The sequence below is a fragment of the Pinus tabuliformis genome, chromosome 2_2 (genome assembly GCF_031772625.1).
Source record: "Pinus tabuliformis cultivar Carrire ecotype Pingquan chromosome 2_2, CPIR1, whole genome shotgun sequence".
NCBI classification, from domain to species: Eukaryota; Viridiplantae; Streptophyta; class Pinopsida; order Pinales; family Pinaceae; genus Pinus; species Pinus tabuliformis.
Genome location: NC_142300.1, coordinates 1,006,347,864 through 1,006,365,722, shown reverse-complemented (window position 1 = coordinate 1,006,365,722; position 17,859 = coordinate 1,006,347,864). Strand labels below are relative to the sequence as shown.

The following is a 17,859-nucleotide window of genomic DNA, read 5'->3' as shown; positions in this document are numbered from 1 at the left end:
CTTTCTTGTTCAATAATATAGTTCCTTCTCACATACAAACTAATCAACGGGATCAACTTTTTCAAAAATACAAAAGAAACATTTCCCAAACTTCAAATTTTCGAAAGTTAAAAAAAAAACACACTTTATTTAGTCACCTGCTTTGTCAAAAATGGTGCCAAGCCATTCACTAGAAATAAAACTAGAGTCATGAAAAAAAGAACTAGAGTTATCAAAAATCATTTTTAGCTAACTACCAAATGGTTATCCTAAGAGACAACCTTGGAATGGCCACCATGTTTTACATTGAAAAGAATCCACTAGTGCAGTTCCCAATGCTCATTGGAACCAGGGTAGGAGATCGGAATGAAAGGGAGTTGCGCTTCCTTCTCTCTGATTGGGATTTTAGGAACTTCTTAAAGTATTATCAAGTGCTCCCAGAAATTTGTATCTTGGCCTGAAGGTCCTATCATGATATAGATTTGGCCATTATTGACATTTTAATTTTTTGCCCTGTATTTCTGTTTTTAGTTTGTTATTGTACCGAATGCTGCTTAAAACTTTATCAGTAATGCCGATAGAAATCTATTTCTAGCCAAAGGTGTTATTACAGAATAAACACTGAAGCTTAATAGGGTGAGAGGCTTCTCGCCCATTCGTCTTCCAACTGCTTAACATCATCCATGGCCTTGGCTTTCCTTTCCAGGAATTCTTTAATATCTCTCTCATCTTGCTCTTCGTCTCCCAGTTTGCATGGCGGGGAAGAACTGGGAGTAGTGATCATTGAATCTCTCATACACTCTTTCTCCACTTCATTCTTGGCAAAGCAAACAATTGTGTCCGAACAGTACTCCGCAGCCTTCTCCGGAACAGATGGCTTGTATTTCAAAAGCTTCGAATACTCGTTTAGAACATGGAACATGTAGTTGTATACATTGGACATGTTTAAGTCGTTCACAATAAATTCTCTGGCCGCCCTTCCAATGTTCTTTGCCTGTACAAAACCAAAATTAGGTTTGCTGTTTGAAGTACACATTACCTTGTTTGAATGGCAGGGATTCAGTATATAACTTACCTCGTTAGTATGATTGTTTCCCCAGTTAACAGCAAACTGGATGGAGTCGCACTTTTTATCGGCTCTTATGGGCCAGTAATGGTGCTGTGGAATGAGGCCTCTCAGAAAGAATTCATAGTATTGTGGTGTTATCAACAGAGTTGGCGAATCACATGCCAAGATGTTCTTGAGACTAACTGACCAGGCGTTCCCTTCGATGTATATCTTGAATCTGTCACATACAAATTAATGTTCAAAACATGAAATGAGCCACTTTAGTTTTCACCACTTTGCATTTATATCGCAATCACAGTTTATAACATCTTATAATACTAATTATTATGACATTCATGTTTTAGTAAAATTGCAATAAATTTTGTTCGGGGAAACTTAAAAAATATCACGGCTATTTTTCTGTAGCGAATAGTGGAAAATTATATCACTGTTCAGAGATTTTAATGACAAAGTTTTCGAACATGCAACTACAGATATTAGCAAAATCGAGGTGGGATCACCTTCGTTAAAATTGAGTTGATAACTCAGATTCTAGTCGGATGTGCTACACGTCATTCTCAAACGTAAGGAAACCTCAATTCAAATCTGAAAATTGAAGCCGAGGCTTTTTTCGAAAGGTCTTTACTAATACGTATTGTCATATTATTTTTTTAATAGAATATTTAAAAAAAATTAGTAATAAGATTTATTTCAAAAGTAATTATATTATTTTTATTCTTTTATTTAAATTGATTAATTAAAAAAATTTATCATATTAAATAAGTTATAATTTTTTTGAGCATGTGATATTGATCAAGTTATAATATTGATTCATGGTAATGTAACAAAGTCTATTTATAAATTAAAAATGTCCATGTTAAAATGGGAATAGATTTTTATAGTTAAAAAAATGATATACATATACATTTTTACATAGGTGAGAAACCTATCATAACTCATTTGTCAAACCAGAAATGAAGAGAGTCATCTCTAGCTGCTAACTGCTAAAGCAGTTTGACTCATCACTGTTTTTCAAGGAAAACCAAGCGACTTGGAATAACCCACTAGTGTTCCATAGTGGGGCAGACTCATCACCGGTATTCAAAGAAAACCAAGCGATGTGAAATAACCCACTCCTGTTCCATAATGGGACAGATTCATCTGTTATTCAAGGAAAACCAAGCGACTTGAAATAGAATAACCAACTGGTATTCAGTAATGGGGAAAACTTTCAGTCCTGCTAGATGTATCTAGGTCTTAGACCATTTAACATATACATATACAAACCTATATTTACTAGTATAACTCTTACTAATAATAAAATCATATTTTAATATAAAAAATTATGATTTTCTAACTTTAACAATATATCATGAAGTAAATATTTTAACTTTTTTAAATACTAAAAGTCTCTTCATGTGCAAAATAAACCTATGATTTTGTTTACTAATAATCCTTCTACTAATACTGAGCTGGAGACAGCCTGTCCAGGAGCCATCGTCTCATAGACAACCTTCCAGGATAACCGTGCCTGAAAACGCCTTTTACCCGATAGCTCTGCAAATCTAGTGGGGTTTTGAAGCGCTTTAAGATCTGCCAAAACTATGCAAGAAATTAATTCTGAATATAGAGAGACACTGTAGGTGTCCAGAGGGATTCATGGTCAGTCTCTAAATATGAATTTAATATCAGCTTATTAAATTTTGCTACAATTTGGAGGAGTTGTTTTTAGTACGACTTTTTGGATTGTTAGAAGAAAAATTTTGAGGTGAAATTTTGATTTGTGTTATTTAAACTGATTTTTCTTACTGTATATACGGATTCAGCGCCCTGAAAAACCCCTAGAACACTTTGATTGTGTAGGGTTATCCATGAAACTTGTAATTTCAATAAATTCCTGCCAAATTTTAAAAAAATTAGACCAAAAATGCCCATCAAAAAACCTCACTAAAATATGTAGTCAATTCTCTTTCAATATAATATCTTTAAAATGAATGGTGAAAACTAAAATTGTTACAAGTTACCGAACATTTAGGCCAAGGTAACGTCTGCTCGGCCGATTTTGGTCCGACTCCAAATATCGAAGTTAATATCAGCTTAGCAGATTCCAAATATCAAGTGAAGTGAGTCCCAGAACGGTCACATGGACAGCTCGTGGACGGAGACAGGTCTATAAAATGGAGTTGTCTATAATGCGACTTTTTGAGATTCCGGTGACGGAATCCGGCGGAAGAAATTGAGATGAAATCATGATTTGTTGCAGTTAAAATGGTTTTTTAACTGCATATTCGGATTCAGCACCCTGAAAAACCCCTGGGACGCTTTCATTGTGCAGAAACTAGTTATCAAACTTCGATTTCAATAAATTATTGCCGGATTTTCACCGGAAAAAATCGCCGGAAAGGCTTTCAAAAAGTCGCGTTAAAGACTACGGCCTATAAAATAGGTAATTTGCTTTGTAATAATGTGCAATAATCGGTGTACTATATTATCAAGAACTAGTAGATTGGAATCCCATGGAATTTAGGTTTGGGCGGTTTAAATTTTAAAATTAGATGAGTTTTTTTATTTTTGTTTTTTCTAAAACAGATTTATAGATTTTTTTAGTGTCATCTCATTGCCATGTGCTGTTTTTTATTTTTACCCATTATTTATTGGAATAGAGGGAAATGCTAGCTTATTAGGATAACTCAAGGAAACTTAATTTTAAATTGGGTTTAAATTATTTTAATGTATTATTAATTTACCATATTAAAAAATTTTAATAATAATAAAATTACATATATATATATATATTTAAATAATTATGGGCAAAATTCAACTTAAAAATATGTATTTCTTCTTCCTATTATATATTTATAAAAAATCAACTCCTTAAAATAGCTAGATTATAATTAGGTTTTTTATTACCAATTATGTAGCTTTTAGATATTTTTTTAAAAATAGTAAAACTTATAAATATCAAAAATTCAATTATATGTATAATAGTAATGTAAAGTTTTAATTAATATATATTTTTAACATTTAAATTAATTTTTAAATAAATTAAAAATTTTAAGAATAAAATATTATAATTATTTTATTATCTCATAAGTAATTATAATTAACTGTGAGAAGAATTTAACAAATAAATAATTAAATTTATTTCTTTATTAATTTATTTCATTAAAATATATATTTATTTATTTTATTAAAATATATATTAAAAATACATTAAAAATTAGTTTATTTTTTTTGAAATTTCTATTTTGACTCTAAACCCTTTTAGTAACAAAATTTACTAAATAATAAAAAATAAAAAATGCCATTTCTAATTTTGTAGCCATGGTGTCTAAATTGCATAAGCACTAAATTCAAAAATTTATTAAAAAAAATAGAAATCCCTATAAAAAATGATAAGTGTTATTAGTAGGTTAAAGGCTTGAAGACTGATAGAAGGAGGTCTGCAACTTGAACGAGGATCAAAGTTGACACTAGAGTTTTGCATTAGGGTTCCACGGTAGGACATGCAGGGGGGGAGTGTTGCTCCCTCCTACAGTCAGGTAGTCATAGAAGGAGGCAAGGAAGCAGGAGGGAAGCATTTCAAAAAACCGTCGGAAAAGATTTCAGAAGCAAGAGGCAAGGAGATAGTTGGAAGAAACGAATCCCAAGATCAGGAACGTAATCGACAAGAAACAAGTAAAGAAAAGGAGAAGGGAGGCGACAGCGGAAAAAAGACTTCCACAAGAACTATGGGAGTCTGCAAACGCAAATCGAACATCATTACCCAGGTCATATTGAGTGATCCAACAATTCAAGTGCACAGCGACCATATGAAGGAACATGCGATCATCTGCAAGTTCATGGGGTTATGGCCAATGGAGAGGGCATTACACATCTGGATTAGGAGCCATTGGAAACCAAACGGAGAAATACATTTACATCTGGGTTCTAAGGGCTTCTTCACGGTGGTTTTTGCGAACCTAGAGGACAAAGACAAAGTGTTTGAAGGGGGGCCTTATTACTACGCCGCGGAAGGACTCTACATGCGGCCATGGATGATGAAATTTGTCCCGGAACATGAAAGATTTACATCTATACTGGTTTGGATCAGACTATACTCACTACCTCTAGATTACTGGCTACCAGAATCTTTGAAAACCATAGGCAACAGGCTGGGGCATTTTCTGAAGATATCAGAGGCAACTCTCAAAGGTAAATATACCTCCTTTGCCCGAATATGTGTGGAAGTGGATCTATCTGGAGCCCTTCCGGAAGCAATAATTTTAGAGGTATATGATGAATATTGGGTGCGAACGGTGGACTATGAGCACATACCTTTCAGGTGCCGAAAATGTCATGAACACAACCATCTATTTATAGACTGCCCAACAAACAATATGGAAGGCAATGGGAAAACCACCTTATATAGAGATCACAAGGGTTTTACCAAGGTTAGGGCCAAAGGGAAAGGGGGTAAACAGCCACACAAGAAAAGCAGTGAAGATAGAAATACAAGACACAATAGTTTCAAAATCCTAGAGGAAGTAGAGGAGAACATGTAGACAGTCCAGGACAAGGAGAATGCATCGAAGGAGCAGGAAACAGAAGCTGAAATGGAGGACATCACAGTAAACAACCAGCAAAAGGAGGATCTACCCAGATGCATGGAGATCAGTAAAGACTATGAGATAACTCCAAGTGAGGCAAGAACAAAGGACCATGAACTACAAGAGATTCTAGATAAGGAAAATCTAGATCTAGAACTATTTCTGCAACAAGGAAGGAACAAAGGAGTGGAATCCTTGGCAAGAGAAGACTATGATCAAGTTCAACAGCTCTTTCTATGGAGGGCACAATCAAAGGGAACTAGTGTCAAGAGAAACCACGAAAGCCAGGAGCAAAGTGGGGTCAAAATTATCGAGAACTCACATGCACAATCTCCAAAGAACTCAAGAAGGAAAAAAGGAGGAAAAGATAGAATGAACTGTTAAATGAATGTGGAAAACTACTCATTAACTTAGGCAAGATGAAAGATCTTACCAGCTATTCCTTTACTAACCTTTCTTAATGAAGCTTACAACATGGAACATTAGAGGTTTAAGTAGTAGAAGGAAACAAAGGAATATGAGTAACAGAATAAAAGAAGAAAAACTAGATATGGTCTTTACTCAGGAGACTAAATGTTCAATGGTAAAATAAGAGAAATTCATAATAAATGGTTAATCAAGTATGAGCACTTAGAGGTTAAGGCAAATAACTTGACAGGGGAGATTCTAACGATGTGGGATCCACACAAATTTGGAATCTTGGAGGCTAAAGAATCCAGGAATTATTTATCTTTGGTGTGTAGTCCTATAGGTGATAAGGAGACTTACATGATAACAAATGTTTATGGACCTCAGAAGAAAGAAGATAAACTCAAGCTTCTTACCTCTCTGGAAGGTCTAAGAGCGAGACATCCCAATATGCCCTGGATAGTTGCAAGTGATTTCATTATGATAAGATCTCTTTCGGAAAAAGAGAAGGCACTAGACAGCTAGGTAAAGACTCTGAAGCCTTTCAAGATTTCATTAGGAACATGGGACTAGTGGCCACTGAGACTATAAATGGAACCTTCACTTGGAACAATAAAAGGTGAGGGGATTCTCAAGTGGCTTCCATACTTGATAGATTTATTATTTTTGAGGATCTCCTCCTCATTGGACCACCAACCACTGCTTCCATTATGCCCTTTCGAGGTTTGGATCACTGGCCAGTTCAGCTAGAAGCTACCTTTATGGGTACTCTGGGAAACAAGCCCTTCAAATTCGAAAATGCCTAGCTCTCTCACCCCAAATTCATCAGTAACATTGACAAATGGTGGAAAGAGGAGTTAAATATTCAGGGTACCAAAATTTTCATGCTCCAGCAGAGACTCAAACATATTAAATCCAAACTTAAAGCTTGGAACAAAAAGGAATTTGGTGATATCCTCAAGGCCAGAATAGAAACTAAGCAGAAATTACAGGAAATCAATCATATCAATATCACAGAGGGCTTCAATGAAGAGAGGCAAAAACTAACTAACTCTCTGCAGGAAGATTGGGAGGATCGCTGTCTGCAAGAGGAAATTTTCTGGAGACAGAAATCTAGAATTCAATGGATCAAAGAGGGAGAAAGAAACACAAAGTTCTTTCACAAATCCACTATGGCACACAGGGCACACAATAGAATCACAAAGATTAAGGATTCTCAAGGTATTGAGCTTGTATCTCACATGGACATGGAATCGAGTCTAGTTCAACACTTCTCCAATATTGCAAAGGAGCCACTAGAGGATAGATCTAGGTTCATTGATCAATTCACCCAGTATATTCCTAAGTTAGTCACCAGAGAGGACAACCGCAATCTCAACAGACCTGTCTCAGAGGAGGAGGTTAGTGAGGTCAGTGAGGTGATTAAGGAAATGCAAAGTGGAAAAGCACCAGGCCCGGATGGATTCAATGTAGACTTCTTCAAAGCCTGCGAGGATACAATCAAGCAAGACATCCTCAAGGTTGTGGAAGACTTGAGAAAATCCAAAAAGGTTTTGAAAGCACTGAACGCCTCCTTCATAGCTTTAATCCCCAAAAAGGAAAATTCTATGACTCCGGATGGATTTCAACCTATAGAGTTATGCAATCTGGTGTATAAAATCATCTCCAAAGTGATAGCTAATAGACTCAAGCCCCTGCTACCTTCCGTCATCTTAGAAGAGCAAACAGGCTATGTGGAAGGAAGACAAATTCTCAACAACATCATCCAAACACATGAGGTGGTACACTCTCTTAAATGAAAAAAGCAAGCAAGCATGATCATTCAGTTGGACCTTGCGAAAGCCTATGACAAACTTAGCTAGTCTTATATTAGAGCTATTCTAAAGCCTATGGCTTTGACCAAAACTGGATTAGATGGGTTATGGCACTAGTTACCACTACGAGCTTCTCCATTCTGCTTAATGGAGCTCCTTCAAGTTCCTTCTCACCATCCAGAGGGCTCAAACAAGGAGATCCGCTCTCACCTTTCCTCTTTATCCTCATGATGGAAGGGCTAGGTAGGGCAATCAAAATGGCAAATGTTGAAGGTCAAATTCAAGGTATCAAGCTCACCATGGATGGAGAGGCTAACACTCATCAACAATTTGTGGATGATACTATGTTGCAGGGCATACCCACAGTTAGGGAAGCAAGGGAAATCAAAAACATACTAAATGACTTTGCTATGGCAGTAGGAATAGAGGTAAGCCTCAAAAAGTCAAAAGTTTTTTTCTTTAATACCAATATTGCTATACAAAGAAACATTACCAGGATTCTTGGTTTTCAAAGGGAACAGTTACTGTCCAAATATCTTGGTATTCCTCTTATTGAAAAGCCTCTAAGCAAGAAAATATGGGAATCAATTTTAAATAAACTTCAGGACAAGATCAGAAAATGGACATGCAGATCCTTAAACCTAGCAGGGCGACTTGTGCTCACACAAGCGGTCCTACATGCCATTCCCATTTTCATGTTTGCAGCTCTCCCTGCTCCTCAAGGCATTAAGCAACAAATAAGGAGCATACAAAGGGACTTTCTATGGGGCAGAGGGGAGGAGAAGAAGAAGTGGGTTGTAGTGGCATGGGACAAGATTTACAAGCCTAAAAGCCATGGCAGCTTTGGGCTGCATGACCCTTAAACTCTCAGCAAAATTTTGGGAGCCAAGCTCTGGTGGAGATGGATCAAGGAGCCGAACGCCCACTGGGCCAAACTTTGGAAAAAAAAGTATGCCAAGGATTGGCAGGAGAAGGATCATATCAGAATGTCGGGATAGATTAGGGGCTCACACATTTGGAAACTTGCTTGGGGGAATAAAGGCTTTGTTCAACAACATTGTTTCTGGGAAATTTGAGCAGGGGACCGTGCTTGATTTTGGGAGGACAACTGGCAATAGAAACCCATCCTGAGCATGAATGACCTAGCAGCCCTTAAGAGAGACATAAAGAGCAAAGGTTTGTTATTGGTAAAAGATTTCTGGGACTAGGGAAGTAATAATGTAAAATGGAGAAAATGGAAGAACCAAGGTTACAGTGATGAGAGTCCTTTGAAAGCCAAGGTAGATGCTCTTACCAAAGATTTAGAGCATAGGACAATTCTGGTTTCCTCCTCACCTGACTAGATAAGATGGGGGAAGAACAATGAAGATAACTTTAACCTCAAAGAAGCAAAACAGGCAGTCATAGGTTTTAACTTTGTGAATACAGAACAAGTCTGGAAGGAACTTTTGCAAACTCCTCACTAGATGAAAATAAAGTTATTCATTTGGCTTGTGCATCAAAGAAAGATCCTAACTTGGGCAAACCTACTAAAGAAAGGCTTCATTGGCCCTTCCAAATGTCACCTCTATGGCTCACATGAGGAAACAATTGAACACCTTCTCAACCTCTGCCCTTTCATTGCTAAGGTGTGGAACTAGGTGGCCTCAATCTTTAGACAAACAGACAAGGACAGTCTCAGCATATCCAACACATTGAAAAATTGGAGGAAGAAATTCTCAGAGAATGAGATCATCAACAAAGCTTGGATGCTAGTACCAGGCTCTGTCATTTGGAATGTTTGGAAAGAGCGCAATAGGTGGATCTTCAAAAATAAATATAGCAAGCTCCAACACATAATCAATCAAATTATAAAACATGTTAAAGAAATAGTTAAAAGCATTTTGAGGTCAATTCCCAAGGATCCTCCTCTGCCTCACGAGGAAAATATTATACTAAATTTGGGACTACAATCCATCAGTCCTCAAGGAATAATAAAGGGAGTGAGAACACTAAATACAGGGTCCAGTAGTTGGAAGCCCCCTCCACAGGGCTTCTTCAAGGTAAGCATTGATGGAGCTTCTAAGGGAAATCCAGGGGTAGCTGGCTTTGGGGGTGCCATAAGAGATCATCAGGGGCAAACAAAATACCTCTTCCATGACCACTTGGGAAAGGGTACCAATAATATGGCTGAACTCCTAGCATTAGAACAATGCTTGGAGATACTGATGGAGGTGAATTTAGAGAATGATATCATTGAAGCAGATTCAGAATTGATCATTAGAGTAGCCAAGAAAATTCACAATGGAACTTCGCCAGATAAAGTATCAAAGCACTGGAAGCTACTGTAGGGTTTTTACCATATCCACTCTCACTTGCAAACCCTTAAAACGATCAGATTTGTTCATGTTAGAAGGAAGGAAAATATGTTAGCAGATCGGTTGGACAACAAAGGAGTGACCAATAAGGATAGGGATTCTTGGCATGCCTAGGAGTTGTTACCTGCCGGAAAACTGCGAGAGGACTGTTTCTACTTGGTAACCAAAGATATGGAATTGTGGATGAACAATACTAATCGAAGGGATTCAAGAGATAGATGAGAGGATGGTATCACCTAATTCGCCTATGATTTTTAGTTTTGGCTGCTCACCACAACTCTGTTCACTTTCGGTTGCATGATGAAGGTTACGAATCAGGCAACGCCACAGATCTAGTTGCCTGTGTGCATTTGGCTCAATGGGTTTTTGATGGAAACTTGAGGGAAAGGCTCAGAAATTTATGCAGGAATGGTTGGACGGTCTTCACTTGGTGACTGAGCGTTTTGGTTTTTCTGCGAAACCTTGGACGCAAAACCGTAAATGGTATATTGCGCGGGACACGAATGGTATCTGGTTTTTTGTAATGTGCCTCTAATTCCACTCATTGTGTGACACGTTGCAACAAGAGGTGAGAGAAACCGCCCTCATCAGGTTGTTAACCTTCGTGCTTCTCATCCATGCAATATCCATGATGGTCGTTGGATCAGGGTTGTGTAACCAATGGTGTGGATTGGTTCGTGATTATTGCTTGAGGGTTCTGGAACCGAATTTGTTTAGTGGACTGAATCTATAGCTGTTGTTTGGTCCGTTGGTCCGTTTGTTGGGTGCAGTATGGTCCACTGTGGGTCCCTTTATGGATCCCTGGTGGGATGTCGGTAGGGCTTTTGTGGGCCTAGAACCCTAGTTTTCTGTCATCCCTACTGATTGGGACACTTTGTAGAATAGGTAATTTGGTTAGATTAATAGAAGGTTCGTCTCTTATAAAAAAAAAAGATAAGTGTTATTAGTAAATATTATAAAGTTAATAATAAATAAAAAACGTTGTATAGTACTTTATAATATTGTTTATAGATTGATGAGAGTATTTTATGTTTTATATTATTGTTTATAGAATGATGATAGTAGTTTATATTTGGGATTGATTAAAAGTTTAAATGGAATTATAATATTGAGAAAAAGATAAATAAAAATTTAGAAAGTTAATTATGGATTTCAAAATAATGAAAATTTTCCATATATAAATTTAAAAACTTATTTTTTAATATTTTAATTATTTTGGTTATTTGACATGGACGTAAAATTTTCGAAGCAATATATTTTAAAAGTTACGAAGAAAAATAAAAGATATCCACAATAATTTTACACGTTGTAATTTGAAAATTAAAGCTAATATATAATATCTTATTCTACAATGTTGTGATTGAGAAAACAAGAGTATATAAACTTCATTTGTGACCAATGAGAAAGGAGGTTTCACAAAATTACTTCAGATTCTAAACTAAACCAGTTTTAATTTAAGTGAGAATGACAACTATTTTGGTAATGACATAAAAATGCCTTGGCAAACCACTAATTAATAAATAATAATAATAATATATTTATATTTAAAATTAAATTTTCATAAAAAAAAAATCAAAATATTATAAAAGATAATTAATTTTAATTTATAAAGTTATATATATATACACTTCCGAGTAAAAAAATTTATAATTTACCATAGTTAAAAAACAAAAGAGTTCATGGCAGGCCTACTCTATCTAGTATTCCCGGCTTCATCTTTGAGTTGGGCAACTCTCTATTTCCTATGCTGTGAGAAAGTAAGAGTAAGAAGGTTTTCCCTGTTCTTAGCACAGAAAAATATATAGCAGTATCCGCTTGACTAAGTGATTTATTAAATTTATATAAAATATTTTAAGATAAAAGAATTTATAAATCATTTCTCTGTTAAAAATATCTTGCTTTTTAGTTTCAAAAATAAAATAAAATAATTGAAAAATCATCCTTTTAAAGAGAGGTCAAAAATATCTTGCCTCCTGATTTTAAAAAACATAAAATAAATTTGAAAAACATTTTTTTTTAAAGAGAGGTTACAGGAGGTTACATATATCTTACTACAATTTGTGCAATTCAATTAATATAAATTTATTTTGTTGCAGGTAGTTACCTATGATGACACTGCTTTGACAATCTCGAGGCTGCAAACCCTTCTCGCATCTCCTTATCCCAGTGCTACATACAACAATCACAGACATCACATGTTGAAATTCTATACAAAACCTGATGGGAATTCCGACACTTCTATGTTCTACCTGAGCATAAAGACGACCGTTCCAGTTGGGTGTGTTCTTGCACTTCATAAGATCCCGCCTCACAGCAGCCACGGTGGGATTCCCTTTCCAGTAGGCCGTTGGATGTCTTTCCTCCCACTTCATTTCTCTGCTCCCATTCACAATCTCCTTCACTAATGTTTCCCAGGTTGGTGTTTGTATCTCAGCCCTGCAAGAAAGTAAAATTTGCTTTCAAATTCTACATTTCAGGAAGTAGAAATTATTTTCAAATTCCAGTATCACAAAATAAACCCAAGCATCAATCAGTTTTAGTAATAAGTTTAAATATCAATCAGTTCAGTTTAAGTAAAGTAAGTATGTTTTAATAGATTTAGTAATTAAATGACTATGAAATTAGGTTTCTTGTCTTATAAACAAAAAAATCTCATAAACCAATTTTATAACTTTAAAAATAAATAATAATAATAATTATATATATAAAATTATATATATAAAATATATACAATTTCTATTCTCTAACTAATTGATAAAATGACTTTTTCCAAATACAGATTACGACTGTCATAAAACTCATCTGCGTATTCAAACTTACCATCCCCAGTAAGACCAATCTGGAAAGGCAATATCAAAAGAATCTTCGGTCCCGCAATAACGAAACAGCGGGGGAGGAGGCTTGGCCGGATTTCTATAATTGGCTCGTAGGAAAGTGGGCCTGTCGTCACAATTGAACATCAAGTCCAAGTCGGGGACCATTTGGGGATAGAATTTCAGCAACTGTGCAATTCCCCATATTGTAAACAGATCTCTGGTCTGATAAGACTTTCGATACGATTCCACATACATCCTGCCATTAACAATAGTCAGCCTGAAATGTGCAAATTTCTTTGCAGCTTCCACCATATCCGACTTAATTCCAGTCTTGGCCCAGGGCTTCATGTCCCGGCGAATCCACTTGAAATAAAAGGGGCACGAGGTGGCCTCATGGTCATAACTTGGGTTCCTCAGAACTTGAAGCCACGGAGGCGAACACATGGCGCTGGGCGAACACTTCAGCAATTCATGGGTCTTCGCTATTCTCTGCCAGATGGGGCCGTTCATTTTCTCGTTTTGTGGCCGGAACATATTGATGTCCACCATCGCTCGTTCTTCCCATAGGTTATCAGACTGTTGAGAGCAAAGTTCAATTCATGGTTATAATAGAATTTTCATATAGAAAAACCTACGGATAAAGTGAAAAATCTCAGATCCTCATACCCATCGCTTACCCATCGCTTGAGAAGGAAGATAGGCAGGGCTACAATGAGCAAAAACAACAATGCCGATTTAAATCCAGCCGTAATTAATCTGCCTCTCAGTTTATCTGCTATCATTTTCGCCATTTTTGTTGGATCGTTTCGCCGAGGAATCCTCTCGCTTACAACATCATCATTAGTTGCACATGCAAGGACAGACCAGTCGAGCGGACTCTCCTTCACAGGGAGAAATCGATCCGTAGGAAGGAGGGCATACTTCAAGTACAAATGAGATGGATTGAAAGCCACAATTAATGCAACGGCTAGTTTTTCAGTTGTTCTACCACCAAATTGGTGAGCGGATGTCCAAAAAAATAATTAAATTTTGTAATAGTCACTCTTAAAGCTGAGGAAACTCTAAATCACATCTTCTTAATAAAAGCTGACATAGTTAAAGGGTCATCTTAACAGTGGTTTTCAATGTTATTGTGAATGTAAGGGATTTTAATTACATTATATTATAGAATGAAAGTATTCTTTAAGTTTTGAAGATTTTTTTAGAAATTGATGATTTAAAATATAGGATCATATTTTATTTGAATATCACTTTAAATCACATTTTATATATAAAAGTTGTGATAATCAAAAGGTCATTTTAATAGTGGTTTTCACTGTTATTGTGAATGTAAAAAATTCTAATGACATTATATATAAAATAAAAGTTGGGATAGTCAAAAAAGTTATTTCAATAGTTGGTTTTCACTGTTATGGTATATGTAAATGATCCTAATCACATTATATTTACAAAAGTTTAGAGGGCAACTAGGTAATCTCAATAGCCAAATTTTAATGTTAGTGTATAGTTTAGTTAAATTTAAAGGTTAAAATTTTATGTATATATTAATCTTAATATGTTATTAGAAATGTTATGATTAAATATAAGTAATTTTTAATTTTTCAAGAATTTTTTTTAGAAAACGATTCCTCAAAACATAGCATCATATTTTATTTGAATATTACTCTAAATCGCATCTTTTATATAAAATTTCTGATAGTCAAAGGGTCATTTCAATAGTGGTTTTCAATGTTATTATGAATGTAAAGGATTCTAATCACATTATATATAAAGTAAAAGTTGGGATAGTAAGAGTTACTTCAATAGTTGATTTTCAATGTTATTGTGTATGTAAATGATTCTAATCACATTATATTTACAAAAGTTTAGAGGGAAACTAGATCATTTCAATAGCCAAATTTTAATGTTAGCGTATAGTTTATTTAAATTTTAATGATAAAAAAATTCTATGTATTTGTTTAATTAGTTGTTCATATGACCTAATATAATTTCATGTAAAATAATTAGAAGTAAAAAAGATATGTGAGGGTTTCTTCTGTGGCCCATCTGTTCCTTCTGCGACCAGAGTGTTTCTTCTGTAGCCTTCTAGCGGGGTCTTCAGCTAGTGGATTGCATATTCCAGATACGTTGGTTCGAATTCATGCAACTTCCAGCGATCGCGGGCAACGGAACCGTCGACAGGACTTGAAACAACGAAGATCTGTAAGTTCAGATTTTGTGTGTTATAGACATCTCTCGTAGATAACTGCTTATTGGATCTGTAACAAAGAGCCTTGTTTATGGGATCTGTATGATTCGACACACAATTATCTTCATTTTTTCTCTTAATTCCAATTAATTTTGGACATTTTGTATGATGTCGCTGGGTCTAATCTTCTACGGGTAAGTAAAATATTACAAGTCTGAGACACAAATTTGAATGGCTTGTGTGGCTCCCTTTTGTAAAATTCTTCAAAAACATTTTTATATTCAGCAGGAGAGCATTCTCCAGATGGCTCCTAGCTTCGCGAAAATAGCTACTGGCTCAAATCCGTCCGCCTCTGGGGGGCAAGCTCCTGCCCATATCATCAGTGAAGCCCCAGCTCCCACTGTCTAAGTGGACCAGGCCTCACTCGATGAGGCATTGAAGTTTTCTGAAAGTGCCCTAATCTGTTGATTCAATTGTTTTTGGCTACCGCTGACAACTCTCCACAGTTGGATCTCGAAGGTATGGAAGCCTATCATTTCTGATGCAATTAATAACTACCCCTATGCTAGGGGTTTCTTCATAGTAGATTTTGAAAACTCTGAAAGTAGACAATGTGTTTTAGATTCAGGCCCTTGGTTTTGGGAAAACTCAGGCCTATTCATGAAGCCATGGAACCCATCATTCAATCCCTCAAAAACAGTTATAACCTCAGCACCAGTTTGGGTGAGATTGCCAAACCTACCCTTGCATCTCTGGAATTCCTCCTCGCTCAAAGCCATTGGAAATGCAATTGGGAAATTTTACTGCAGGTGCCTAGAAACAGAGGAATATGTCATAACCACCTATGCATGCATCTGTGTGGAAATGGACTTTAGTGCCGGACTCCCAACTTCAATACACCTAACAAGTAAAGACTATGTGTGGAACCAGAAACTCGATTATGAAAGTGTCTTCTTCAGATGTCGATCCTACTTTGAGACAGGCCATCTAGCCAAAAATTTCCCAAAACCCTCCCAGAAAAATTCTGCTAGAAAAAATCACCACAGATCTACATGGTGGGAAGGAGCACAAAAAGAACACCACATTGTCATCAAAAAAGAATACTCTCGAGAAAAATCTGAATCACAAGAAATCGGGCAAGGAAAAAACAACTCTCAAGACAAGCACGGGGAAAGCCCCGCCCAACAACAAAAAAGTGAATTCAACAACACCTCAAACATCAACAGTTGTGAGGATTCAAATACTGCACAAAATAAATCTTCATTTAACAACAAAGTAGATCTCCTAGACCAAAGTATATCTTTAAAAGGACGAACACAATAGATCGCGAAGCTAAGACACCAATGTCCCAAGAACCATAAAATATGAAGGAGATGCAATATAAAGGAAGTTGGAAGACCATAGAGGAAAAAAAGAAAGTTACAACACCAATCTTGCCAAGAAAGACAAGGAGCTAAGCAATTAAAAACTAAGAAAATTATAGGTTTGATGGACCAATTTGGTCTTAGTGGAAGTTAACCACCACCTCCATCACCATCATCATCATCAGGAACGTTATTATTAAATATAAGTATTTTTTAGGTTTTCAAGAAAGTGTTTTTTTTAAAAACAATTATTATAAGTATAGGATCATATTTTATTTGAATATCACTCTAAATCACATATTTTATATCAAATTTGTGATAGTCAAAAGGGTCATTTCAATAGGGTCATTTCAATAGTGATTTTCATTTTTATTGTGAATGTAAAGGATTCTAATTGCATTATATATAAAATAAAAGCTGGAATAGTAAAAAAAAAAAATTACTTCAATAGTTGGTTTTCAATGTTATTGTATATGTAAAGGACTCTAATCATATTATATTTACAAAAGGTGAGAAAGCAACTAAATCATTTCGTAGTGAAGATGTAGAGAAACAAACCCAACAAAACCAACCAGGAATGGTTCGATATTTTTTTATATCATTACTAAGAGTTTCGCTCATTTTTGGGTACCTCTAATTTTCCATCAAAGTTCAACACCAATGTTGCATAGACTAGATACATCTACAAAGGCATCTTGTTCCTGGTATCCAAGGGAACCTGCCATGGTTTTTTTTGCATGTATAATATCTGATATCTGTATAAACATGCCCAGCTTCCACGCACAAAATTAATGTTGATAAACATGCCAAGCTTCCATGCACAAAATTAATTTGAATGCACAGATAAAACTAGAATGAATCGGACTTTCGATATCCCGAATGAATCGGATTTTTGATATCTAACGAATGGTTTTAATTTATCTAATATTTGATTTACACTGACCTAGCAACAAAATATATTCCAAGTTTGAGTCCTTTAGAGTGTACATAGTCTGCGAGAAACTTTGAAGCTTCCCAACCAGATTAGCCATACAATCCATATGCTCTTCTTACAATGAAGTGAAGATTCTAGAACAATTAAAAATTTATAAATCTATAACAAGTGAAGGAGTCTTATAATTTACCTTGGCATCTGGATTCAAATCACCCCATCCTTTCATTTTACAGAAACTCGTTGCCCCACTTCCATATTTTTAAGTTGAATTACAAAGAAAATTACAATTTTATCATTAGCTAAGTGCTTAGAAAATACCAAAATGGTTACACCCCATGCTATTGATATAAATCCTGTTGTAA

The 17,859-nt window shown here is 35.6% G+C and overlaps 1 protein-coding gene across 1 annotated transcript; it reads right to left on the bottom strand.

The window, feature by feature from the left end:
• Positions 1–214: 214 nt before the first annotated feature.
• LOC149196777 (uncharacterized) lies at positions 215–13,323 on the bottom strand. Its single transcript, XM_089403788.1, has 5 exons — positions 13,016–13,323; positions 12,445–12,631; positions 12,300–12,364; positions 1,055–1,265; positions 215–973 (listed from the first exon to the last, which is right to left on the bottom strand). Exons 1-5 carry the CDS (start codon positions 13,321–13,323, stop codon positions 608–610), a joined length of 1,137 nt encoding a protein of 378 aa, XP_089259914.1. The 3' UTR covers positions 215–607.
• Between the last annotated feature and the right edge of the window lie 4,536 nt (positions 13,324–17,859).